Source organism: Sapajus apella, unplaced genomic scaffold, assembly GCF_009761245.1.
Source record: "Sapajus apella isolate SASKATOON/1434 unplaced genomic scaffold, GSC_monkey_1.0 scaffold15, whole genome shotgun sequence".
In the NCBI taxonomy this organism is placed as follows: domain Eukaryota; kingdom Metazoa; phylum Chordata; class Mammalia; order Primates; family Cebidae; genus Sapajus; species Sapajus apella.
In genome coordinates, this window is record NW_022436955.1 from 1,014,800 (window position 1) to 1,040,884 (window position 26,085).

The 26,085-nt window shown below is 49.7% G+C and overlaps 1 protein-coding gene across 7 annotated transcripts in view; it reads left to right on the top strand.

Annotated features, from left to right (window-relative positions):
• The window catches only part of SLC12A3 (solute carrier family 12 member 3), a 45,412-nt gene extending 26,742 nt beyond the window's left edge, over positions 1 to 18,670 (top strand). For 4 of the 7 annotated variants that reach the window (XM_032283944.1, XM_032283945.1, XM_032283942.1 and 1 more), the window contains exons 22-26: positions 1,218 to 1,329; positions 6,234 to 6,320; positions 7,763 to 7,898; positions 9,383 to 9,450; positions 18,172 to 18,670. In XM_032283944.1, the coding sequence (XP_032139835.1) occupies positions 1,218 to 1,329; positions 6,234 to 6,320; positions 7,763 to 7,898; positions 9,383 to 9,450; positions 18,172 to 18,313 (545 nt within the window). In that variant the 3' untranslated portion in view covers positions 18,314 to 18,670. Of the gene's footprint in view, positions 1 to 1,217; positions 1,330 to 5,581; positions 5,693 to 6,233; positions 6,321 to 7,762; positions 7,899 to 9,382; positions 9,451 to 18,171 lie in introns of all 7 variants that reach the window. The other 3 variants (XM_032283941.1, XM_032283938.1, XM_032283940.1) reach the window with 1 other exon arrangement.
• The last annotated feature ends 7,415 nt before the right edge of the window (positions 18,671 to 26,085 follow it).

The following is a 26,085-nucleotide window of genomic DNA, read 5'->3' on the forward strand; positions in this document are numbered from 1 at the left end:
GTCAGTTCCCTGCTCGGATCAGCCCCTCTGCCTGGGGCGGGGGTCTTCCTTCCCTCTCCTTCCTGGCCTGCTCTCAAAGGGGACGGGGGCTCCTGGGCCCACCAGTGAGCTCAGGGGAGCCTGGAGGGACCCCTCCGTCTGGCCTCTAGTTTTTCGGCTATAAAATGGGAAACTGAGGGAAGAGCTGAAGTCGCCATGAGCTGGAACCTTCTGCCTGGATGGTCCTCAGGGGCACAGGCAGGTGATAGAAACAGGGAGGTGGGCTGGTGCCCAGGAAAGCTGTAGGAATATTTCTCACTTCACGAGGAAGTATATCCTCTCCCATTAAAAAAAGAGAAAGTGACTTTCAGCTTTATTGCTCCTACCCTTGGTAGAGTCATGGATAGAAAGAAATGTCTTTGCTCCAGTGGAATGGGTTCTGTTGATAACTGCTGAAATCGGCTGAGCACTCACTACCTGCCTGACATGGAATTCCCTACCTAATGTAGTCCCAGGAAGGAGCTGTCACGATTAATCCCGCTCTATACATAAGGAAACTGAGGCACAGAGGATTATGAGGTGACACATGACAGCTGGTTCACGGTCTTGTGTGGGGAGACGACAGGGAGGGATGAGGGCTCCCCACGCTGGTCAAGTATTCAGCCTTCAAGAACTGCCAGTGACCTCGAGTTTTATATGAAACTGCTCAATTATTAAATGCCAGCTTTTTTTTTTTTTTTTAATTCTTTGTGTCCCAGGCTGGAGTGCAATGGCACGATCTTGGCTCACTGCAACCTCCGCCTCCTGGGTTCAAGCAATTCTCCTGCCTTAGCCTCCCGAGTAGCTGGGACTACAGGCATACACCATAAAGCCCAGCTAATTTTTTATATTTTCGGTAGAGATGAGTTTCACCATGTTGGCCAGGCTAGTCTCGAACTCCTGACCTCAGGTGATCTGCCTGCCTTGGCCTCCCGAAGTGCTGGGATTACAGGCATTAACCATGGCACCCGGCTGCTAGCTTGTTTATTTAAATACACTGCACAAGCCAAATAAACCCTACCCCGCAGAGTACCATGTGCAACTTGGGTTTAGTCAGGCATGTTCATTATACAGATGGGTTGACTGAGGCCTGGCGAGGAGAGGAAGAGGTTTGCTAATAGCAGAGTGGGGCAGGAACCCACAGAGCGCTCTTTCCTGAGTGGACTCCCGTCGTGACTCTCGGGGATTCTCCTTGCCAGGTCTTACCCTCCTCATTCCCTATCTCCTCCACCGCAAGAAGAGGTGGAGCAAATGCAGGATCCGCGTGTTCGTGGGCGGCCAGATTAACAGGATGGACCAGGAGAGAAGGGCGTAAGTACGGAGGGCCGGCCCCAGGGCTGCAGGGACCACGGCCAGCTTAGCTCCACCTAAGGTTGCCCTCCACCCCTGCTCGTCTACCACCACCCCTAGGTGGGTTCTGAGATTGTCCCAAGCCCAGGACCAGTTCTCTCCAGGCCACTGCAGTGGGCAGGAGCAGGAGCAGGCTTCTCTCCCTTCCAGAAGTTGTTCTGGTTTCCTGCCTCCTTCAATAAAATGCAGAGGCTTTGGGACGACAGGGAGGGGAGTTAGGTTGTAAAGTCATAAATCTCTGGGTTTGGACAATGAGAAACATAAAAATAAGAAAGAAAAGGGATCTATCTTTTAGATTTAAAGTTTAAAAAAAAGACAAGAAAAATTGAAAACAAAAAAAGATAAAAAAGAACAAAAAGTAAATCTCCTCTAGGAGGAACCTGTATGAAATGGGGGACGGGCTGGGCACAGTGGCTCACGTCTGTCATCCTAGCCCTTTGGGAGGCCAAGGCGGGTGGATCCAGGAGTCCTGGAGTTCAAGACCAGCCTGGGTGACATGGCAAAACTCTGTCTGCATATTTTAAGTTTTGTTTTTGTTTTTGTTTTTGTTTGAGATGGGGTCTCCCTCTGTCACCCAGACTGGACTACAGTGGCGCAATCTCAGCTCGCTGCAACCTCCGCCCCTGGGTTCAAGCAATTCTCCTGCCTCAGCCTCCCTAGTGGCTGGGATTAGAGGCACGTGCTACTATGCCCAGATAAATTTTTTTGTATTTTTAGTAGAGTTGGAGTTTCGCCGTGTTGGCTAGGCTGATCTCGAACTCCTAACCTCAAGTGATCCCCTCACCTCAGCCTCCCAAAGTGCTGGGATGACAGGCATGAGCCTCCATGCCCAGCCAATATTTTAAATTTTTATATAAATATTTTACATATATTAAAAAATTTAAATATATATAATGTTTTGTAAAAAGGAAATGAAGGATGGAGAAATGAAGTAGGAGCTGGAATCCTTTAGCGCAGCGGTCCCCAACCTTTTTGGCACCAGGGACAGGTTTTGTGGAAGACGGTTTTTCTACAGGCTGGGGAAAGAGTAGTGGTTTGGGGATGATTCAAGCTCTTTACGTTATTGTGCACTTTATTTCTATTATGATTACATGGTAATATATAATGAAATAGTTATACAGCTCACCGTCACTTAGAGTCAGTGGGAACCCCGAGCTTGTTTTCCTGCCACGGGATGGTCCCATCCAGAGGTGATGGGAGACAGTGACAGATCATTAGGCATTAGATTCTCATAATGAGTGCACACAGCCTAGATCCTACAAGAGAGTTCATGGCCCTCTAAGAGTCTAATGCCACTGATGAGCTGACAGTAGTCAGAGCTCAGGTGGTAATGCAAGCAGTGGGGAGCAGCTGTAAATACAGATGAAGCTTTGTTCACTGCCATGCGCCCAGTTGCTAACAGGCCATGGCTGGTACCTGTCAGCAGCCCAGGAATCAGGGGCCCTTGCTTTAAGGCAATGTTCCTAACGCATGGGATGCAGGTTCTGGAGAGATAAGAGGTGACTTTAGTGGCCAGGGGATGAGGCAGCAAATACCACTGAGTCTTTTGATAAGAAGTGGCTTTTAATTCTCCTCCAATTCTGGGGCTGATTTTGCAGAAGGTCCTGGCGTAGCCCTGGCCTGTCCTTCTGTTTGGTAGCCTGTGTTTGGCTCCCTGAGCAAGAGGAGCAGGCTGGTTGCATGGGCTTGGCAGGCAGTGGCATCTGGCCAGAACAGTGACCCTGGTTCATCTACATGGATTTTATTGGTTACATCTTCCTGGCAAGAGGTGCCGGTTTTCTGTTTAAAATTGTGGCATTGGCTGGGTGCAGTGGCTCTGCCTATAAATCCTGGCACTTTGACAGCAGGCCAAGGCAGGAGATGGCTTGAGGCCAGGAGTTTGAGACCAGACTGGGCAACATAGTGACAGCCTGTCTCTACCAAAAAGTAAAAAGGATAAAAAATTAACTGTGAATGGTGGCATGTGCTTATAGTCTTAGCTTACTTGAGGCTGAGGCAGGAGGATCACTTGGCCCAGATCAAGGCTGCAGTGAGCTATGATTGCACCACTGCGCTCTAGCCATGGTGATAGAACAGATCTTGTCTCTGTTTTTTAATAGTAATAAAAATAAAGTAAAATCTGAACAAATAAATAAAATCATGACATAAAATCTGCCTTTGAAATGTATCTCAGTTTGGGCCAGGCTGGTGGCTCATGCCTGTAATCTCAGCACTTTGGGAGGCGGAGGTGGGTGGATCACCTGAGGTCAGACGTTCAAAACCAGCCTGACCAATATGGTGAAACTCCGTCTTTACTAAAAATGCAAAAATTAGCTGGGTGTGGTAGTGTGTGCCTGCAGTCCCAGCTACTGGGGAGGCTGAGACAGGAGAATTACTTGAACCTGGGAGGCAGAGGTTGCAGTGAGCCGAGATTGTGCCACTGCAGTCCAGCCTGGGCGACAGAGGAAAACTCCATCTCAAAAATAAATAAATAAATAAAATAAAGAAATAAATGTAACTAAGTCAGAATGTGAGTTGATTTAAACAGAAAAGGAAGTAAATAGTAAGGCAGGTGGCACACAGGTGTGGAGCTGGCAGGTGTCGGCAGGTGGAACTGGGCAGCTGCTGCTTTGAGCAAGGTCAGGTGAGGTGGGAGGTGACAGGCTGGAGGTCTGCTGAAGGGTACCAACAGATGGGGCAATTTGCCCAAAGTCATGCAACTAATTAGCTGAAGAGAAGAACCCCTGCTTGGTCTCTAATGCCCTTTACAACCATCCTGGCTGTGATGCCCCAGGGTCGGGGTAGGAGGGGATAACCTGGCCTACACCACCCCGTCCTATGCCAGGATGGCCTCCCATGCCCCATTCTCTAGCCATCCACAGTATGAATTAAGAGAAACCCATAAATCCCGTCTCTTTGTCCTCACCCCACTAAGAATTTCTTCCCTGAAAACCCCTTTTCAGCAATGCTAAGGAAACTGTGGCTTGGAAAAAGCAGCATTTGACTTCTCTGTGATCTCCAAAAAGTAAATAAGCCATGAGACTGCTGTGCTGTCTCTGCTTCCTGTCCGGGCTCTGAATGGAAGCTGACTTTAGCAGATTTGGTTTAGCTCAAGGCTATGGCAGCCTGGGCTAACGGCATGTACTTGGTGGGAAGGTTATGAAAACCCTTCCTCTGCCTCCCTTTGTCCCTTGATGGGCCACATCCTTTGCTCTCTACATAACCCGGGAGCAGGTCTGTCTTTACCTAGGCACTGGCCAGGTCTGCCAGCCCCCACTGTCACCGCACACCATTTGAATCTGCCCACAGCTCTGCTTTCAAAATTTCACTCCCCATGGTCAGGGGCCAGCAGCGGCTTGACTGCTCGGCCCCAACCTCGTCCTCCAGGCTTGCCTCTTATTTCTTCCTCTCTCCTAGCACACTCCATGCATCCCAGCCAGCTCCTCACTGCCCTGCTCCACCCCCTGCACCCCGACACCTTCCCTCATTTTAACTGTTCCCTACCAATCAGTCCCGTGGTCCCTAACCAGGCTGGCACATCAGAATCACCTGAGGCATTACCCAAATCAGGTCCCTCCCAGGGGTTCTGACTTAATGGTGGGCAAGGGGGTGGGGGGAAGGCCCAGGCAGGTGTATTGTTTTTTGTTTGTTTGTTTTGAGACAGAATCCTGCTTTGTTGCCCAGGCGGGAGTGCAATAGCACGATCTCAGCTCACTGTAACCTCCGCCTCTTGAGTTCAGGCAATTCTACCTCAGCCTCCCAAGTAGCTGGAATTATAGATGCATGCCACCATGCCCGGCTAATTTTTGTATTTCTAGTAGAGATGGGGTTTTGTCATGTTGGCCAGGCTGGTCTTGAACTCCTGACCTTAGGCGATCGGTCCACCTTGGCCTCCCAAAGTGCTGGGATTATAGGCCTGAGCCACCACGCCCAGCAGGTATATTGTTTTGAAGGCTCCTTGGGTGATTTCAGTGTAGACATTCCCCTGCCCCACCTGCTCTGGCCTGTAACAATCTTACCTTTCATTCACCATCCAGCCAGACTGCCACCTCTGTGAAGTCTTCCCTGACTGCTACAAACCACAGGTCAATCCTCCCCGTTGACCTTCCCTGTTAGATGCAAAGTCAGTACTGTCTGGCTTGCTACTCCTGGTTCTGTACCAAGTTTCTTGTGTGTTATCTTTGCTTCCTCAGCCACTCCAGAATTTCCTTTATTCAACTCTCCTGTTCCTTAGAACTTTCCTACTCAAAGTGTTGTCTGTGGTCCAGCAGCACTGCGTCTGGAGTGTGTTAGACATGCAGAATCCCAGGCCCCACTCCAGACCAGCCGAATCAGAATCAGCACGGTAACAAGATCCTCAGCAGATGCATAGAAATGTGAAAATTTGGGGTGCGCTAGTACAGAGATGGCCACCAGATACTTGGGAAAATCTTGTCAATTACTTTTCTGTTTCACTTCTCATCATCTAACCCATTTTATGAGTTTCCTGTCTGCCCCTACCCCCGTGTTCTTTGAGGGCAGGCTTTCTGTTTTCCTCACTGCTACATAGTCAGTAGGTGCTTGGTAAAAATTAGTTAAATGAATAAATACATTTTAAACCTCTCAGGCTGGGCCTGGTGGCTCCCACCTATAATCCCTGAACTTCGGGAGGCTGAGGCAGGAGGATCACCTGAGACCAACATGACCAAACCCTGTCTCTACTCACAATACAAAAATTAGCCAAGCATGGTGGTACACACCTGTAATCCCAGCTACTTGGGAGGCTGGGGCACAAGAGCTGAGATTGCACCACTGCATTCCAGCCTGAGAGACAGAGCAAGACTCTGTCTCAAAATAATAATAATAAATAATAATAATAATAATAAACCTCTCCATGTTTCCTGCAGGATGATTTCTCTGCTGAGCAAGTTCCGACTGGGATTCCATGAAGTCCACATCCTCCCTGACATCAACCAGAACCCTCGGGCTGAGCAGTAAGTTCTGTGTTGGGGCTTCCAGGCAGAATGGCCAGTTGTGTGCCTGCAGACCCCTCTGCTGGCTGCCCCCTTTCACTTTGGTAAGCTAAGAGCAAAGAGCTCTCCCCCGAGTCCTTCCTAGATGTGTCAGAGGGCACAACTTCTGCAGTGGTTGTGGCCAGGACATGTCTCCTCCCTGGGGCTGAGGCTGTCACTGGGCAAGGCGGCTGCAGCCCCTGATGGTTGTGTTAACACATCGGTGCTGGGAGTGGGGAAAAGGTGAGTGACCTGGGCAACAGCTTCCTTCTTCCTTCCATCTGAGGGCAAGAGCGCAGATTTTTAAGCAAACTCTTCTGTGAATTTGTAGCAATGACCAATGGTACGTTCAGCAGGGATTGCTTGCTTTCAAATGGTGTGACTTCGTCTTCTTAAAATAAGACATTTACAAATGGGATTTGCATTCTGTCAATCAGTGTGCATGAGGTTTTCCAGGACACTCTCCTCACTAATTATGTTTCCTCCTGACCTCCTAGCCCTAACTTTTCTCTTACATTTCCCAGCCATAAGGATGTCCCCCACCTGGACAGGGAAGGAAATCAAGATAAGCAGAAAGGAGCCATGTAATAGTGATGGATGCACTGGCGCCAACCATTTGTTAGGAGCTGTGCTTGGTGCTGCAGAGGCAGAGATGAGAAATCTGCAGCCCAGTCCTCCAAGCATAGCGGCAGGCTGGCGGAAGCCAAGGCAGTTGCAATGCTGCAGAGACAGACCAGGATGCCAAGGAGAGTAGGGCTGGCTCTGTTGGTGGAAAAGCAAAGCCTTGAGAAGGGCCTTGATGATCAAAAAGAGACGGGGGAGATCTTCCAGGCAGCAGGGACAGCAGGAGCAACATACAGACCTCATCTAGCATCTGATTTTTATTTATTTATTTATTTTTGAGACAGAATCTTGCTCTGCCACGCAGACTGGAGTGCTGTGGTGTGATCTCGGCGCACTGCAACCTCCACCTCCCAGGTTCAAGTGATTCTCCTGCCTCAGCCTCCCAAGTAGCTGGGATTATAGGTGCCCACCACCACACCGGAATACACACAAGTTTATTTCTTAGGCATTTGGGATTGTCCTTACTGCTTTGTCTGATCCCCATTGGCTGGAGCCAGACCTCACAATCTAAACTAAAACCTGATTGGCTAATAACTTAAAACTTTTCCAACTAGGCAGAAGCAATGGAGAGCTGGGACATGCCTGTGAGCACATCCAGCACAGATATCTTGGTTAAAGTATAAGGGCATAGAATGTACTACGTGCCTGTAAGCATGGCATGTTAAACAGCTACATAGCACAGGGCTTAAAGTTATCAGCACACTTACAATTTACTCTTTAACAAGAAAGAAAACTTTAAAGCAAAACTTTTCTACTCCCCACATCATCTCAGCCAGCCTCACACACTCTCTCATCCCCAGCACCAAGAGGTTTGAGGACATGATTGCACCCTTCCGCCTGAATGATGGCTTCAAGGACGAGGCCACTGTCAACGAGATGCGGCGGGACTGCCCCTGGAAAATCTCAGATGAGGAGATTACGAAGAACAGAGTCAAGGTGCAGGAGGGGGCAGCCTTGCCGGGGTGGGTGGGGGTGGGAAACACGACGCATCATTGGGTCAGGGACAGGCGTCCTGCATGTCCTGAGCTCCCCAGCCCCTCCCCTTGATCCTCCACCCTGCCTTCCACTCCGGCCCCCGAGGTATCCTCACGCCACAGTCACTCAGGCTGATGGGCTACCCAGCTGTGGAACTCAGTGCTATCCCTTGTGTGGGACCCTGGTCCTCCTGCCCGTCTTGAGTGAGTCCCGGCAGTGGGCATGGACTGCCCTGAGTCCTCCTCCTTCTCCTCCCCGCTTCCTCTATGCTGGGTAGAAGAGATTCCTGAGACTTATGGTGATGGCCAAAGTATAGTTTGTCCTGTTAGGCTGGGCGTGATGGCTCACCCCTGTAATCCCAGGACTCTGTGAGGCTGAGGCAGGTGGATCACTTGAGGTCAGGAGCTCAAGACCAGCTTGACCAACAGGGTAAAACCCTGTCTCTACTAAAAATACAAAAAAAAAAAAAAAAAAAAAATTAGCTGGGCTTGGTGGTGAGCACCTGTAATCCCAGCTGAGGCAGGAGAATTGGTTGAACCCAGGACGGGGAGGTTGCAGTGAGCCGAGATCACACCAGAGCACTCCAGCCTGGGCGACAGAGCAAGACTCCATCCTGTGGGACACAGCGGCCTGACCTTCCCCCCTTAGCCTCTAGACCCTGCCCTGACACAGCTCAGGGCCATGGTGCCCCTTCCTGACAGTACTTCAGGACTCTAAGGGCTAAGGTAAAGTGTGCCTGTACCCGTGGCCGTGTCGAGGTGGGGTGAGCTCTGGAAGGGCAGGGGGTGACCCCCAACCCAGTCCCACACAAGCTTTGGGGACTTCCCTAATCTGTCAGCCCTAGACCTTGCCCCAAAGGGCTCATGCAGCCATCAGGGTCTTTGGAAAATGATGAATAAAACCTTGTGTCCAAAGGAGACCCTCCAATATTCTGTTACAGAAGAAGTGGGGTGACCTGTCCCTGCTCCTAGTTCCCCTGTCTTTTCTAGAGCATTTTTCATGTACCAGGCCGTCTCCTGGGTGCTTTTGCGTAGGTTGTCTCATTTGAAACTCTCCAAATTCACCTGGAGAAGGTATCATCATACCCATTTTACAGATGAAGACAGTGAAGGTCAGGGAGGTGACATGACTTGCTCAAGTTCTCTCTGCTATGAAATATGAGAGCTGAGGTCTGAACCTAGTAAGGTGTTCTCTCTTCCTTCTACCCCAGTGGTTATGGTCATAGAGTCAGACAAGGAAACATCATGGAAGGCTTCTTGGAGGAGGTGAGCTTGGTGCTCCATTACTCCAAGGGTCCCCTTCTTCCTGGAGGCAGGAGAGTCAATAAGAATTTAAGGGAGTAATTTATGAATCCAGTTGAAAATGTTAACGAGGCTGTGGATGTGGTGAGGGGTCAAGTGCTCTCGAGGATATGGGAAGTGATCACTTGGCTTTCTCCTGCTCAGTCCCTTCGGCAGGTGAGGCTGAATGAGATTCTGCTGGATTACTCCAGAGATGCTGCTCTCATCGTCATGTAAGTAGTTCCTGGCTGGTGGGAGGACCAGCCTGTCTGGGGTCAGGTGTCTCAGCTCTGGGAAGGGGCTCAATGGGGGCACCACAGACGACCGGAGCCTTTCCCTGGGAAGCAGAAGGACCAAAACTCCCATAAACATAGCCCTGGTGATTCTCAGCACGTGGCTGGGCCCGAGTCTGCCACATACCTGAGCTCCAGCTGGCAGAAGCTGAGGGCCTCACGTGTCCCAGACACCATTGACCTCCCCTTGTCATTGCTTTATCCTGGTGGCTGCCTTTTCCTACCAAATTGCACTTGGCAAAAAGGGAACCCAGCTGTTTCCAGAAGGACATCGATTCCTGGTTGTTTAGGAATCACTTGGCCCTCTTTGGCCATCAGCCATTCCCAACTGATGTTGGTTCCAAGCCTGAGCAACAGTAACGGAGGCCTGCCCCGGCCCTGGCTGTTCCTACTGGACCCATGTCCAGTTCTGAGCCACCCCTGGGGTGTGTCAGCCAGGGCTGAGCAAGCAGAAGGTGGGATGGAAGGTGACAGTTATGCAGCGAGGGTCTCAGGGTGGCTCTGCTCTTTCTGAAGCCTGTAAGAAGAACATGATCAGCCAAGCCCTCAGCTCAGGGGATAAGGGGTCTTTGCCAAGGCAAGTAACTGGCCTCTTGTACATTTCCTGAGGGCCAACCGCCTGGGAATCAGACAGAAGGGATCCCTCAGCTCTGGTGATGGGTGGTGGAACTCACTCCCAGACCTATCACCATCTGACCTGGACTGCAGATGCCAGGTTCTGCAGGACAGCCACAACGTCCATGGGACCTGCTTGTTCATAACCTGAAGCCAGGACCAACTGCACAATTTGCAAGGCCTAGAACAAAACAAAAATGTGTGGCTCCTTGCTCAGAAAATATTAAGAAGGTCAAGGTCTTTTCTTTCAAAGTAATCTCCCTTACATTCTCACATAGTCTGTATGGAATTTGTTTTAGTAAAAATCTCATGGTGGTGGAAAGGAGGAGAGGGCAGAGGTTCAGCAAAACTGATCATCGGTTGATCATTGATGTAGAAAGATGATGATATGGGCCTGAAATTTCAGAGTATCATTTTTCAATGTTCACATGTTTGAATGTTTCCATAAATCTGCAAAATGCACCCTGCCTTGGAGAGCAACCACAAATGCTTCATCAAACTTGCAAGAAGCTCTGGCAAGAAGGTCCCCAAACCTAGCACCGCACACTGTTTTAGAAAGATGTGCTCAGATAGGGGCTCCCTCAGCTCTGGCGGTACAGCCCGTTCCCAGACTTGTCACATCTGACCTGGACTGCAGATGCCAGGATCTAAGGATGTTGGATTCATGAGAAGAGACCTCAGAACAAGTCGTCCACTGAGGGTGATAAAAGCAACTCAAACTTATTTTTCCACTACCTCTGTTGCTTGAGTGCTATATAAGTTGCATACATCCCTGACTGCTGTGTCTGCAGTACTCTCTTTCAGGAGAGCACCAGCAATGTTTCTTTTAGGTAGTGTAAGTGCCTCTTTGAGAAAATCAAAATGGCAAATGGGTTCAGACTGAAAATGGCCAATGGCTGGCCGGGTTTGGTGGCTCATGTCTGTAATCTCAGCACTTTGGGAGGCTGAGGCAGGTGGATCACGAGGTCAGGAGTTCAAGACCAGACTGACCAACATGGTGAAACCCTGTCTCTACTACAAGTACAAAAATTAGCCAGGTGTGGTGGCAGTCACCTGAATCCCAGCTACTCAGGAGGCTGAGGCAGGAGAATCGCTTGAACCCAGGAGGTGGAGGCTGCAGAGCCAAGATCGTGCCACTGCACTGTAGCCTGGGCGACAGAGTGAGACTCTTGTCTTAAAAAAAAAAAAAAAAAAAGGTCAATGGCTTCTAGCAAATAAGTAGATAAAGCCTGAGGATATGCATCCTCCTAGGTCTCACCAAAGGCTAGAAGCTAAGCAAACAGTTTGGAGACCTGACCTGGAGGTTTCTGGACCTCCAGTTCATTTTAAGATGCCCATAAGGGTTTTTCCTCTCTGGCTGCCTGAAGATTGACCGCCATCATGAATGACTCAGTAGCTATCCAAACTAGGAAGGTCGTGACCAACTGACTACTTCAGAGGAAAGAAATGGCCATCGATGTCCTTCACCCTGGGAAGGCAACAGTACCTAAGATAGAAATTTAGGACAAACCAGCCAAAATGTACAAGACCACGCTGGAGATCATCTTTGCATTTGGATTTAACTTTGGTGGAGCAAGAGCAAGACAGCTAGTTTGGTATGATTGATGATTCCTTGGATCATGGAAAGAAAAATGAACCCAAACATAGACTTGCAAGACGTGGCCTGTAAGAGAAGAAAAAGACCTCAAGAAAGCAACGAAAGGAACGCGGGAACAGAGTGAAGGAAGTTAGGGGACCATGAAGGCCACTGCTGCTGCTGGAGGAAAGGGGCGGCGACGATGTGATCTGCGGCCATTGTGGATATTTTACAAGAAGATTAAAAACTCTCATGTGAAAAAAAGATGCCCAGGAGGCTTCAAAAGGCACCAATACCAGTTACTCTTCATCGACAGGGTAGAGGTTAAATGTTTGCTTCTACCAGTTAGTGGAATTTGGTCACCAGGAGAGTGGTTTAGGCGATTAGAAACATAACCATGGGCTGGCAGCCATGGCTGGCACCTGTAACCCCAGCAGTTTGGGAGGCCGAGGTGGGTGGATCACTTGAGATCAGGAGTTTGAGACCAGCCTGGCCAACGTGGTGAAATGCTGTCTCTACTAAAAATACAAAAAATTAGCCAGGTGTGGTGGTGCACACCTGTAATCTCAGCTACTTGGAAGGCTGAGACAGGAGAATTGCTTGAACCAGGGAGGCAGAGGTTGCAGTGAGCTGAGATCATGCCACTGCACTGCAGCCTCAGTGACAGAGCTAGAAACATGCTTGGATAATACTAAAACGGTAATTCCATACACTCAAGCAGTGTTCGGGAATCATGTCTTAGAACATTTGGGCTGCTATAGCAAAATACCATAGACTGGGCCGGGTGCGGTGGCTCATGCCTGTAATCCCAGCACTTTGGGAGGCCGAGGCGGGTGGATCACAAGGTCAAGAGATCGAGACCATCCTGGTCAACATGGTGAAACCCTGTCTCTACTAAAAATACAAAAAATTAGCTGGGCATGGTGGCGCGCGTCTGTAATCCCAGCTACTCAGGAGGCTGAGGCAGGAGAATTGCCTGAACCCGGGAGGCGGAGGTTGCGGTGAGCTGAGATAGTGCCATTGCACTCCAGCCTGGGTAACAAGAGCGAAACTCCGTCTAAAAAAAAAAAAAAAGAAAGAAATACCATAGACTGGGCTTGTCAGCAACAGAAATTTATTTCTCACAGTCCTAGAGGCCCGGAAGTCCCTAGATCAAAGCATGGTAAATTCAGAGTTGGGCTCCATCCTCATGACCTCATCATCTCCTAAAGTCCCCACCTCCTAAAACTGCCACCCTGGGGATATGGATTTCAACGTGTGAATTTCCGGGACATGAATATTCAGACGGTAGCAAATGGTTCTGACTTACAAAGTTTCTGTTCTTCCCAGTCACTTCCTACGTGCCAGTAGACGGTAGAACATGTAGAAATCTTCATGATTCCTAATATCCTATGCAATGTGCAACCCCTTCTCAGCAGATGAGTCTAGCAACAGACCAGAAACGGACCACTGTCAGTCTGCCCCTGGGACTCAGCATTCCTCATGCCCCAATGCCCCCAGTGCTAGTGTACACTTTTTTAAAAAAGAAGAATAAGAGGAAGAAGAAGAAGAATGATTGTATTTATTTCTCAGATAGTGATATAACTTTTTTTTTTTTTTTTTTTGAGACAGTCTTACTGTGTCGCCCAGGCTGGAGTGCAGTGGTGCAATCTCTGGGCACTGCAACCTCTACCTCCTGGGTTCAAGTGATCCTCCTGCCTCAGCTTCCCAAGTACTGCCACCTTGCCTGGCTAATTTTTTGTATTTCTGGTAGAGTTGGGGTTTCACCATGTTGGCCAGGCTGGTCTCGAACTGCTGACTTCAGGTGATCCACCCGCCTTGGCCTCCCAGAGTGCTGGGATTATAGGTGTGAGCCACTGCGCCTGGCCGCCGATAGTGATATAATTTATAGTGTAGTCAATTGGGTTGAACTGTCACTTGCAACACTTTCTTGTGTGACTTAAACAAGGCATTAGAGAAAAATAAAGCAGGATGTCAAGATGGTGGCAGCAGAGCATTAGACAAAGCAAGAGACCCTACTAACCAGAAGGCCCCACGTGACTGCACCGGTTGCATACCCAGGAAGCTGGCTTGCCCAGAATAATGCTTCCTGGGGCTTTAGGGACATAATTTTTTTGTACAAAGAAAGTGCTCAGTGTTTCCTTGGAGAACGGTGTTAAGGAAAGGGGCTGGGTTTATCTCCAAACCTCTCGTCAACACCTAGCAGAGAATGTTCCTAGGGCAAGGTTGGTCCAGGGTGAGGGCTGGGTCTGAGTGAGTGACAGTGCAAATGGCTTCGTCCTGGGACGCCTCCCCAGACTCTTCTTTGGGTATGGTGCCTGCTGGGTGTGCATGGCTGTGCCAGCCCACGGCTTAACGAGTGCTGCCTCTGTTCAGAGAAGCACGTGTGCATTTTCTCTATGCTATTTGCCCACTAATAGTGTGACCTTGGGTAAGACCCCATGTCACTCTAGCCTCAGTTTTCCTAATTATAGAGTTAAACAGAAGTATTTCCAAGATTCTCTTTCATACTAACATGCTGTGATTTTGTTTATTTGTCATTAAAATCAGTCAGTCTCAGCCGGGCTTAGTGGCTCATGCCTGTAATCTCAACACTTTGGGAGGCTGAGGACAAAGGATTGCTTGAGCCCAGGAGTTGGAGACCAGCCTGGGCAACATAGTGAGACCCTATCTATATATTTTTAAAAACAATCAGTCTCTTAAGCCATAAGATGAAGAATTTCATCTGGGGAGGTGACCACCTGTTGGAATCTCTCCCTTCCCAACCCCCATCCCCATCACCATCCCCCAACATCAGAGGGAAAGTCAATACCCTACCCACCAGCTTTTGTGGGATTCGCCAATACAAGTAATTATAAATCCGGAGACCTCAGAGAAGACCTCTACCCAGGGCGTTCCACCCCATGCCGGTAGCTACAGCTGTTGTCCAAAGAGGCCCCAGCTATTGGGCCGAATCCACCAGGAGGACAGAGCAGCTGCATCTGTCCAGCACTAATCTCCAACCTGGAGCCATGCCTAGTGTTTCTACAAGTTCAGCCAGAGGGTCAGCTTCATCAGAACCACCAGGGGACTACAGAAACAAGGTCCTCAATGCCTTCCAGACCAGGCTCTGGGGTGGAGCCCAGAAATTCCGAGGAAGGGAAAAAAAAATCTCCCAAGCCTCTGTGAAATGATTAAATCACATTGTCTAGCATTTGGGAGAGTGTGCTTGGAGCATTTTCTAGAGCCAGATGAGGCAGCACTTGGTTGACTGCTGTTGACTAATCAGCGGGTTATCAGTGGCCCCAGGTTTGAGTGCAGTTACCCCAGCACAGCTGATAAACCAGCCTCATAAATAGCCCAGCAACCTTTGCCTAGCCTAGCAACATATTCCTGTTGGGTCCAGACACCTTTTTTTTCTACAAACACTTCCTCCTCAAAGCCGAACAGCAATAATCAAAATAGTAATAATCAACATTGCATTTTATGGCTTGAGCCTCTATGCTACTCAAAGTATCAGGCCTCATGAATTTTCAAAACCCTAATTTTAAGACAGCATCTCCCTCCGTCACCCAGGCTGGGGTGCAGTGGCGTGATCTCAGCTCACTGCAACCTCTTTGTTTTTTTGTTTTCTCTTTGTAACCTGTGACTCAGACCTCTTGGCCCTCTAATTTCTTTGTTTATTGAGGCGGGGTCTTACTCTGTCACCCAGGCTGGAGAGCAGTGGTGCAACCTCAGCTCACTGCAGCGCCACCTCCTGGGACTTGAGCAATCCTCCCACCTCAGCCTCCTGAGTAGCTGGGACTACCTGCATGTGCCACCAGGCCTGGCTAGTTTTGTGTGTTTTTTATTGAGACAGTGTTTCGTTGTATTGGCCCAGGCTGGTCTCAACTCCTGAGCTCAAGCAATCCACCTGCCTTGGCCTCCCAAAGTGCTGGGATTACAGGCATGAGCCACTGTGCCTGGCTCACAACTCTGTGAGCCCCCGCTTTAGGGATGAGGAAACAGCTTCAGAGAAGTGAAGCAACTTGGCCAGGATCTTGCAGACAGGAAGTGGGAACTGCTGGAGCCCCTGGCGGTGGTTCTGATGCAGGGCTGTCGTTTCACATCTAGATTAGATCTAAGGCTGCCTTTCTTTGTGGCTAAGAGATGCAATTCTGAAAACAAATGTTCTTTTGTTCTGGAACAGCTTTATTTCTGAAGATTAGTAGCTTAAGGCGTGTACATCCTGTGAGCAGGAATAGAGCTTGTCAGTGATTGGTGTGGGGGCGGGGGTGATTTTAAAGAGAGCTGTCTCTTGGACAGGTGGACAAGCTCTGCTGGGGGAGGGAACTCCATGCTGAAGCTTAAAAGTCCATCTCAGGGGTGATGGGTGCTCCCCGTCCCTATGATGCAGGCACCAATTCTCCTATGGCTTTTGAAGTTTCTGAATTCAGTCCCTGAAATCACGTCTGTTTCCTGGACGGTGCTGTCTGCCTCTCGCGTAACTGCTGTCAGGAGAGTTTGCTTTCAGTACTCCTATGTCCCTTTCCCCTGGAAAGTCACTAAATATTTGAACTCAGATGACTATAGCTTAATGGAATGCCCTTGGTCCCACTCACCTTCCCTAATTTTTGAGACCTTAGTTTTTGTTTGTTTTGAGACAAAGTCTCACTCTGTTGCCCAGGCTGGAGTGCAGTGGCGAAATCACGGCTTACTGCAGCCTCAACCTCCCCGGCTCAAGCGATCCTCCCACCTCAGCCTCCTGAGTAGCCGGGACCACAGGCGTGTGCCATCACACCCAGGTAATTTTTGTATTTTTTGTAGAGACAGGGTCTCACCATGTTGCCCAGGCTGGTCTTGAACTCCTGGGCTCAAGTGATCCACCCACCTCGGCCTCCCAAAGTTCTGGGGTTATGGGTGTGAGCCACTGCGCCTGGCCTGGGACCTTGCTTTTTATAGGAGGGTAGGGCTTGTCCCAGCTGAAGCTTTGTGGTTGGAACTTCAAGTATGACATAGCTGTTTAGGCTCCCAGTTACCCTTCTCAGAGGAGGGCAGAGTTGCTGTAAGCAGAGGCCACTGCGGAGGGAAGATGCCAAGACCTTGGTTCAAGTTCCAGCTCTGCCGCCGCTGGCTTGGCCATCTCGTGCTGGTCAGTATTAAGTGATGATGACAGCTGCTGACCTTACAGAGCACTCACTACGTGCCGGGCATTATGCTGTGCCTGCGTGTGCTTTGCTGACTTTAGCATCACAAACATCCTGTGAGGGAGGCTTAGGGAAGAGAAATTCTGCAAAGGTCACATGGCTGAGGAAGTGGCAAATCCATGACTCAGACGCCAAAGCCTGGCTCTGACCCCAGTGCTCCAGCATCCTCCTCCCGCCCCGGTTCCCTCAATTGTGAAGGAGCACAGTGCTGCGGGGGAAACAGACATACAAGTGAGTCCCACTTAAGGTGCTGGTGCCCCAACTTCACTTGGGACCATCTGGACCTGTAAGACGCTGCCCCCCCTGGAGCCCAGAGCTGGGTGGCTGCAGCCATCCCAGTGCATTTTTGGAATTCTCCAGATAGTAGAAAAGTCACTTCCTCAAATAGTTGGAAGACAGGGCTGAACAGCATTCCCAGGGCATCTCGTTATTTGTGCAGCATTGCACAGTTAAGACAAGGGGCCTCCCCACAGGCAGTGGTGGAGCCCTGCTCCTAGGGACTCTTGCTCAGGATGGGAGGCAGGACAAGGATGCTGAGCTGGATAATGAATGAACAGAAACATAGCACACTGCTGTGGCCACAGGCGGACACAGGGCTGGAGAGGCAAGCCTGGCATGAAGCAGGTAGCCTGATGGGGAGGGGTCAAATATAGACTTAACAAATATAGACTGAGCCCGACTGTATCAGACTGTGTTCTAGGCACTGGGTAAGAGGGGTGAACAAGACAGACGCGGCCTGCTTGTGAGTGAACATTCTAATGTGGGGAGACAAGCACATAAATCATGTGAAGATGTGTTGGGACTGTGAAGAACTCTGAAGGCAGTAAAGTGGGTGATGTGAGGAAGAGGCATGGGCAGCCTGCCCGGGAGGAGTGACGGGGAAAGGAGGTGGGGGCACTCGCCTGACTCGAAGGAAGCCACCAGGTCCAGAGCTGGGCTGCTCCCTTCCTGGTGGGAAGAGTGTCAAGTGTAAAGTTTGGAGGCAGGAGTGAGCATGGCGTTTTTTTGGGAATGGAAAGAAAGCTACAGGGCATCGGGGGTGAACAAGGCGAGGGTGAGTTCGTGGGCTTGGCGAGGACTGCATCCCACGGGGCCCGTTGGCCACAGCTTCGTTTGGAACGCTTCACAGAGGAAGGTCCATTGTGGGTCATGTTTGTGCGGAAAGCAGGGAGGTCACTCCTAGGGTGGGTGGAAGGAGCTCTGAGGGACAGTAAACAGACTCGCTGTTCTGAAAACAAGCCAGGAGCTGGGCGTTGGAGAGGCCCCATGCTAATCTCTCTGGTGCCACTTTTTCCTGCCTTGCAGCACTCTGCCCATAGGGAGGAAGGGGAAGTGCCCAAGCTCGCTGTACATGGCCTGGCTGGACACGCTGTCCCAGGACCTCAGACCTCCAGTCATCCTGATCCGAGGAAACCAGGAAAACGTGCTCACCTTTTACTGCCAGTAACTCCGGGCTTGGCCATCCCTGTCCGCCACTGGGGGTGCGTGGGACGAGTTGGAACTCGACTGGCTGCAGTCCACAGGGATGAGACTCATGTTCTGTTGCACTTTAAGTGGTAGCATCTGATGATCTCACCAAAAAAGATGGTAGATTTCCAAATCTGGCTGGACTCTGCTTCCACCGGACACATTCTCTGGGTTTTGTTTTTATGGGCTGGAGAAACAGCAGATGGAGCTGCAAGGAAAACTCTCTAAAGGATCCTATTCCTTTTAAAGGGTTTCTTTTGATCTTGATGACCATTAATTAAGAGTTCAGTCTTTGATTTGTATGCAAACAGGAGTCCCAATGCTGGGTGTGAATCTTGACAGTTTCTGCAGACCTTCCTGGGTGAAAGTTCCTAAGCCATGCCTCCTTCCTCCAATAGGACAATGGGAGCCTCACCTGTGGGACCTACAGGTGCTCCAAGGAGGAATGTAAGGCTCTCTCTGAGCCTCCACAGTGAGGCGAATTTCTTTTCTTTTCTTTTGTCTTTTCTTTCTTTTTTTTTTTTTTTTTTTTTTTTTTGAGACCGAGTTTTTTTCTCTTGTTGCCCAGGCTGGAATGCAACGGCACATTCTTGGCTCACTGCAACCTCTGTCTCCCGGGTTCAAGTGTTTCTTCTGCCTCAGCCTCCCTGAGTAGCTGGGATTACAGGTGTCCGCCACCATGCCCGGCTAATTTTTGTATTTTTAGTGGAGATGGGGTTTCACCATATTGGCCAGGCTGGTCTCAAACGCCTAACCTCAGATGATCCACCCGCCTTGGCCTCCCAAAGTGCAAGCCACCACACCCAGCCCAAGCAAATTTCTTGAACTACTTCTCACTCCCATCACTTTCAATAATGGGTCTTTGATGTCTTCACTGGTTCTTTAGACCAGGGACTTTGCAAACTTTTTGGTTGCAACCCATAGTAAGGAATATATTTCACACTGAGACTTGCGACGCATACACATGGAAACAACAAAGACAAAAATGTCACAAAACAATACTTACCCTCCCCATGGGGGATGCCCTGCAGTATGTTCTGTTCTATTTATTTTTCACTGTTGGCTGCAATCCACTAAAATGACTTTGGGATCCACTCTTGGGTGGGGACATTTGAAAACCACGACTGCCCTTCTGTCATGCCCTGCATTTGTTTACACACAGGGAGTCCCGCTGAGCTGAGGAAAGGCTCACTCAGCCACAGCTGGGTGTCACTGCTATTTTCCCAGCTCATCTCACGGGGAAGAAAAGCAAATTGACACAACACGTGAAGAGGGATACTGATGACAGGAGAGTCAAAAAAGAGTTTTAAAGAAGGAGAAAGGTTGAAGAAGTCTAGTGGCAAGGGGTAAGATTTCAGGCATGGTTAACCACGGAGGACAAGGATATCAGGAATGGGGACGTGGAGAGGGGTGTAGACGTGGCGAGGTTGGTAAGGATCAGAAAGGCAGGAGCAGGTCCAAGCCCAGCCCCAGGTTGAGTGAAAGGAGAGGGGAGGAGGAGCCACCTGCAAGAGATGGAAAGAGCAGGTGGCAGAGGGCACTGGCAGGGAGGGGCTGTTAAGAGTCGGGTTGGAGGTGGGACAGAAGCTGGGACAAGGGAGATGGAGAGTGGACCTACACCTGGCTCGGGGAAGGCATTCAGGCCACTACACCTTGAACATCCCCAGGGTTTGATCCCCCAAAGCTAGGGTGCAAGAGCACTGCCATCAAATGCCAGTGGGTGAGGCCCAGTGAGAGGGTACTTGCAGCTCTAAACATAATCGAGCAGCGTAAAGGTGAGTCATTTGGTGGCACCACTGCCTGTGCCTGCTTCCTGTGTGGCGCTGGGGTGGCTGAAGGAACAGACATCTTTAGGTTTCGTCAGCCTCCTGCAAGAGCTACATCCACTGCATGCACCTACACTTTAGACTTCAGAAGGAGACTAAAGACTTCTAGAATTTCAAAGGATAGCTGAAGTCTCCTTTTTGGAGTTAGGACCCAAAGGACGTTAGCGTTTCTCAGTTCACCCCACTGCAAAGTCCAGAAGGCTTGGACTTCCCACTGTCCTTTGACTGCCTCAGGGCTTGCTGTGAGGGACTGGGAACTGGCTGTGCTCACTAGGAACAGCTCCCCTGCTCCCAAGGGACCTGGAGAATGGGCCTGCCTCCAAAGCATTGCGCTAGACCCTGGGATAATCCCCAACTCCAGATAAGGGGAAGCCTCCATCAGGGAATATTGGCCTTTCTAGAGCCACATGGAAAACAATTTTCTGATTCTTCAAACCTCAAGGAGTCCTTGGTCCAAAAAAAAAAAAAAAAGAATATTTTGGCTTTGGGTGTCGTAAAAAAAAACAAAAACAAAAATTTCACGATGTTAGAAATAGTATATTTTTAATAATAATAGCTTTGTAATAACAAAAAAGAAGCTTTACCAGGGAGGCCATACACAATGGAATGAATAAAAACTACGGTCACTCAGTCAGCAGAACTTATTTGTTCTGGAACACACTGTTTTTCAACTCTGCTGTGTGTTTTGATAAAAATTAACTATTGTTTTTCCAACCCTGGATTGAACTTTTCTCAGAGCCTCTACTGGTTCTGCGGGTCATAGAGCCAGGTTTCGACATAAATATTCATAGGGGCCATTTATTTTCCCTTTGATTCTCTTCCACGCATTTGCAGACTCTTGGGGAACCATTTTTGTCAGCCTTTCTCAAAGTCTCCCAGCATTTCCCATCTTGCCTCACACAGAGAGGTAACAGGTTGAGTGGAAGCAGCCATGGCAAGGCCACCAGGAGACTGGGATTTGAGTTTCAGTGTCTCCCCGAAACTGGCTGTGTGACCCCAGATATGCCCCTTCACCTCTCTGGGAGGCCTCCAGTCTATCAAATGAAAAAATTGGATCAGAATAGGTGTCACCAGCCAGCTGACCCAACAGTGACTGGTTTGGCCCAGGAGTAGGTGACAACACTTGTGACTACATCCGGAGGTGGAGGTTAAGGGGAAGGGGTACACATTCCTTGCTCACCCCCAACCCACTGCCCTTCCCAGCCCACCACTTCCTACTCCCCTGTGGTGTGAGCCTTTGGATCCAGGGATTTCGAATTTCTCTAGGTCACTGTTTGGCCTATTAGGGTAAGAGATATAGTGTCATGCTGCATCTCTCTCTCTGCCTTTCGATGACAAAGTACCTCCCACTGAGGAGTTCGTGTGGAAGGAAGTACTATCCATGAAGCCTTCCCTTCCTCTGTGCCAGCAGATGCGGGAACCATCAGGGCCCAGGGCCAGCCTCAGCTCCAGCGGCAGCCCCAGCAGAGGCTCCTCCTGTCTGTTCCCTGGGATCCACTGCCCAGTTAACCCAGTTAGCCCAGTTTTCCCCTCAGCATTTCAGCCTCCAGATTTAGCATCCTCCCTCAGTGCCTGCACAGACTTGCCATGGCTTTGAAGTAAGTACAGTACCACCTATTTTTCACCCAACAGGCTCTCTGGGCTCTGCTTACCCAGGCAGAAAGCTGTGGGCCTCCTTAACACATGGAGAGTCCCAGTGTGGACTGAATTCCCTTTTAGACCCCTGCCTGGACTGTCTAGAGTGGTGAGAAGAAGGAGGGTTCACAGGGATGAAATCAGCTGGAATGTTCCAGAAGAACCACCTGAACAGGCACATGCAAAGCAGCCAGGTTTGGTTCATAGCATGTAGAGAGCTCAGGATGTCAGGGAAAAGACGCTGCCAACTCCAAGAATGTTCAGAAAAGTGGGGCCCAGGAAAGCCCAGCCACCGGCTTCACTGGTAATTCCCCACTTGAAGTGAGGTTTCATCCCATGACTAAAAGCAAAAATACAAAAAAAAAAAAAAGCACCCACTTCCTAAAAGGGAGCCATCGCAAATACAGTTTCTATAAATACTCCGAGAAGAACCACCTGGCTGGGAGGCCAGAGAGCAGAATGTCTGATACGTGAAAGACAGTGGCAAGAAAGGGCAAGTGTTTTTATTCTAACTCATAACAGTTACAAATAAAACAGTCTACGTTTGCAAAAGAGGGAGCAAACACATAAGGTCGAGGGGATTCAGAAAGTCTTTATAGGGAACATGTTGTACAAAATCGGTTCCAGAGATTGGTGGGATTCAGCAGAAAGGCAGAAATGAGAGCTGGGGTGGGAAGAAGGCTTTCTAGGCAGCAGCAGTAAAAGAATAAGGACTGCCCTGGGCATGTTTGGAGAACAAGAGACAAGCCAGTTTTCCTGGAGTGTGAGGGAAGTGTGCATAGGAAAATAACACTGGGCCAGGCTTGGTGGCTTATGCCTGTAATCCCAACACTTTGGGAGGCTGAGGCAGGGGGGTCACCTGAGCCAACGAGTTTGAGACCAGCCAGAGAAACATGGTGAAACTCTATCTCTACAAAAAAGAAAAAAAAAAAATTAGCTGGTTGTGGTGGTATACACCTGTGGCTCCAGGTACTCCAGAGGCTGAGGTGGGAGGATCGATCGCTTGAGCTGGGAGGTCAAGGCTGCAGTGCTGTGACTGTGACACTGCACTCCAGCCTGGGTGACAGAGTAAGACTCTATCTAAAAAAAAAAAAAAAAAAAAAAAGGAAGAAGGAGGAAGAGAAGAAGTAGCAGTCATGTAATATGAAGGGCAGAGTAACAGGCTTAATCCTGAAGGGAAAGATAAAGGAAATTGATTTGGGTCTGGTACTTTAAATGTGAGAACGCCCAGGTGGTCAGAACTGTGGTCCTGGAGGCTGGGAAGAGCTCAAGGTGCTCCCGTTAGCCTGCAGCTCTTTGAGAGCAGTGACCGTAAATAGATTTGGGAGTCATGCTCATGGTCAGGGACATGGAAATCATGGCTTGGGTGAAATCAAGAGAGAAAGAACAAAAAAAGAACAGGGCTAGAACTTTGGAAGGGCTATATTTAGGAGGCAGAATGAAGAAGGGTCAGTGGTGAGGCAGCCTTGAAAAGAGCATTGGAGGGACAGGAGGAAAACTCAGATCACCGAGGAGGCACCAGAGAAGGGGGTCAAAGGAGCTCAGAATCCACCACATAGGAGTTGTTTGCAAAGGGGCTAGAGCCGCTGAAGGTGCTGTTGAATTTGGGGTTGTGGCATCACTGGGAGCTTGCAGCAAAGAATTTGGTAAAGCGGCAGGTCAGGGGCCAGGGATTGAGGAATGAATTTGTGGACAGGAAGGGAAAAGAGCAGCCCTACTTAGAGACTTCATACTTGAAGAAGCCAGCAATGGAGAGATGGAGGAAAATAGAGTGGAAACCCAGGGGAATAGCAGACTCAAGGAAAGGTGCTTTGACTGTTGTTATCGTAGGGCCTGTATTAGGGTAATGCTAGGCTATGCTGCAGTAAGAAATTGCCCTCTGTGTTAGAGGCATACATGACAAAGATCTGTTTCTGTTTTACAAATATTCCTGCAACAGTCAGGCAGCTCTTCAGGGTTCCTCTTTTCCACATCAGGACTCAATGATCAAAATTACTCCTGTCTGAGAAGGCCACCACCTTGGCCAGCTCATTGAAGAAGGGAAGAGATAGCTGGAAGGTCATGTTCTGGCTTTTAAACGCTTCCACCCAGACGGGACGTTGTTTATTTCCACTCAAAGCCCATTAGCCAAAGCCAAATAGTCACATGGCTCCACCTAACTGCAAGGGTGCTGGGAAATTTGGGGGAAAATATGAATATTCATTGAGCAATAATAGCCTTTGTTACAGGGTGAGGTCGAGTAATAGAGACTTGAGTGTATTGATGTGTCAGAGGGGAGAGATTGATGATGCAAGGAAGAGAATAACTGCAGAAAAGTAGCGATGATGAATCAACAAAACGTGAGGACATTTTTGGCATGCAACAAGAGAGGTGTAGCTGAAGCTGGTAGCCTAGAGTGCAAAACTCTCAGGACCCCTGCCCTTGTGATCTGACCTGGCAGGGCCCCAGGCACCAGGTCAGAAAGCAAACATGGAAATTGCAGGTGACATGTTCCCCAGCAATGGGGCTGGCCAAGCAAAGAGGGCAGGACAAGGCACGAGGGAGGGATTCAAGAAGGATGACCGTGAGCTCCCAGGTGGATGGGGAGACGGAAGTGAACTGCAAGACTTGAGAAGTGAAATGCTGGTAGCATGAGGACAAAAAGAGCGTGCAGGCTGGGTGCGGTGGCTCAGCCCGGGCGCGGTGGCTCACACCTATAATCCCAGCACTTTGGGAGGCCGAGGCAGGTAGATCACTTAAGGCCAAGAGTTTGAGAACAACTTGGCCAACGTGGTGAAATCCCATCTCTATGAAAAAAATTAGCCGGGCATGGTGGTGGCTGCCTGTAGTCCCAGCTACTCAGGAGGCTGAGTGGGGATAATCGCTTGAATCCGGGAGGCAGATGTTGCAGTGAGCTGAGATCGCACCACTGCACTCCAGCCTGGGCGACAGAGCGAGGCTCCGTCTCAAAAACAACAACAACAACAAAAGCATGCAGAGGGCCGGGCATGGTGACTCACACCTGTAATCCCTGCACTTTGGGAGGCCAAGGCAAGGCGGATCACTTGAGGTCAGGAGTTTAAGACCAGCCTAGGCAACATGGTGAAACCCCATCTTTACTAAAAATGCAAAAATTAGCCAGGGGTGGTGGCACGCACCTGTAGTCCCAGCTACTTGGGGGCTGAGGCAGGAGGATGGCCTGAACCCAGGAGGTTGAGGCTGCAGTGAGCTGAGATGGCGCCACTAAACTCCGGCCTGGACAACAGAGCGAGACACTGTTTCAAAAACAACAAAAAACATGCAGTCGATGTGGGAGATGGGGAGATACAGAAGAATGAAGTTTGTGGTCACTCCGTGTGTACTTCACAGCTTGACATTCTGGGGGAAATAACCATCCTGAGCACACCAAACTCTTAAGGTGTCCGCCGTTTGCCTATGAGGTCCACCAAGGTGGGAGTTGAGATGCACCTTTTAGTTGCTGGATGGGAGGGAGACCCGGGGCAGCTGGAGTGTGCTCAGGGCAGGGGCTATAGACCAGTAGGCACAGGGTTATTTCAATATGTTAACTGCTGAAATGGCTGAATGACTTCATGTCAGCTCTGAGGGTGACCATATCTGACTCATCTCTTACCCTAGGATGCTGCATAGGGCTTAGCGCAGAGTAGATACCCAATAAATGTTTGCAGAATGAATGAATGAATGAAGAACGAATGCATGGATCATACCCATGGGAGGTTGACCAAAGTGGAGATGAGATAAAGGGAAGTGAGCTGAATATTGTGAGAGTGAGTATGAGCGGGACGCTGGAGTTGTTAAAGTTGGCAAGGGATGGAGAGGAAGCTCGTGAGCCGGTTGTCAAAGGTGCTGAGTGAGCCCTTGAGACAGAGCCCTGGAGGTCAATAGGTTGTACCTGCAGACAGGTAAACCTTCAGATCAGAAAAGGGAGCTGAATGATGAGAACACATGGACACGTGGGAGGAAACAACACACACAATGTGGGAGGGGGTGTAAGGGGAGGGAGAGCATCAGGAAGAATAGTTAATGGGTGCTGGGCTTAATACCCGGGTGGCCGGTCGCGGCGGCTCATGCCTGTAATCCCAGCACTTTGGGAGGCAAGGCGGGCAGATCACTTGAGGACAAGAGTTCGAGACCAGCCTGGCCAACATGGTGAAATTCCATCTCTACTAAAAATACCAAAATTAACCAGGTGTGGTGGCAGGTGCCTGTAACTCCAGCTACTTGGAAGGCTGAGAGAGGTGAATCTCTTGAACCCAGGGGGCAGAGGCTACAGTGAGCCAAGATTGTGCCACTG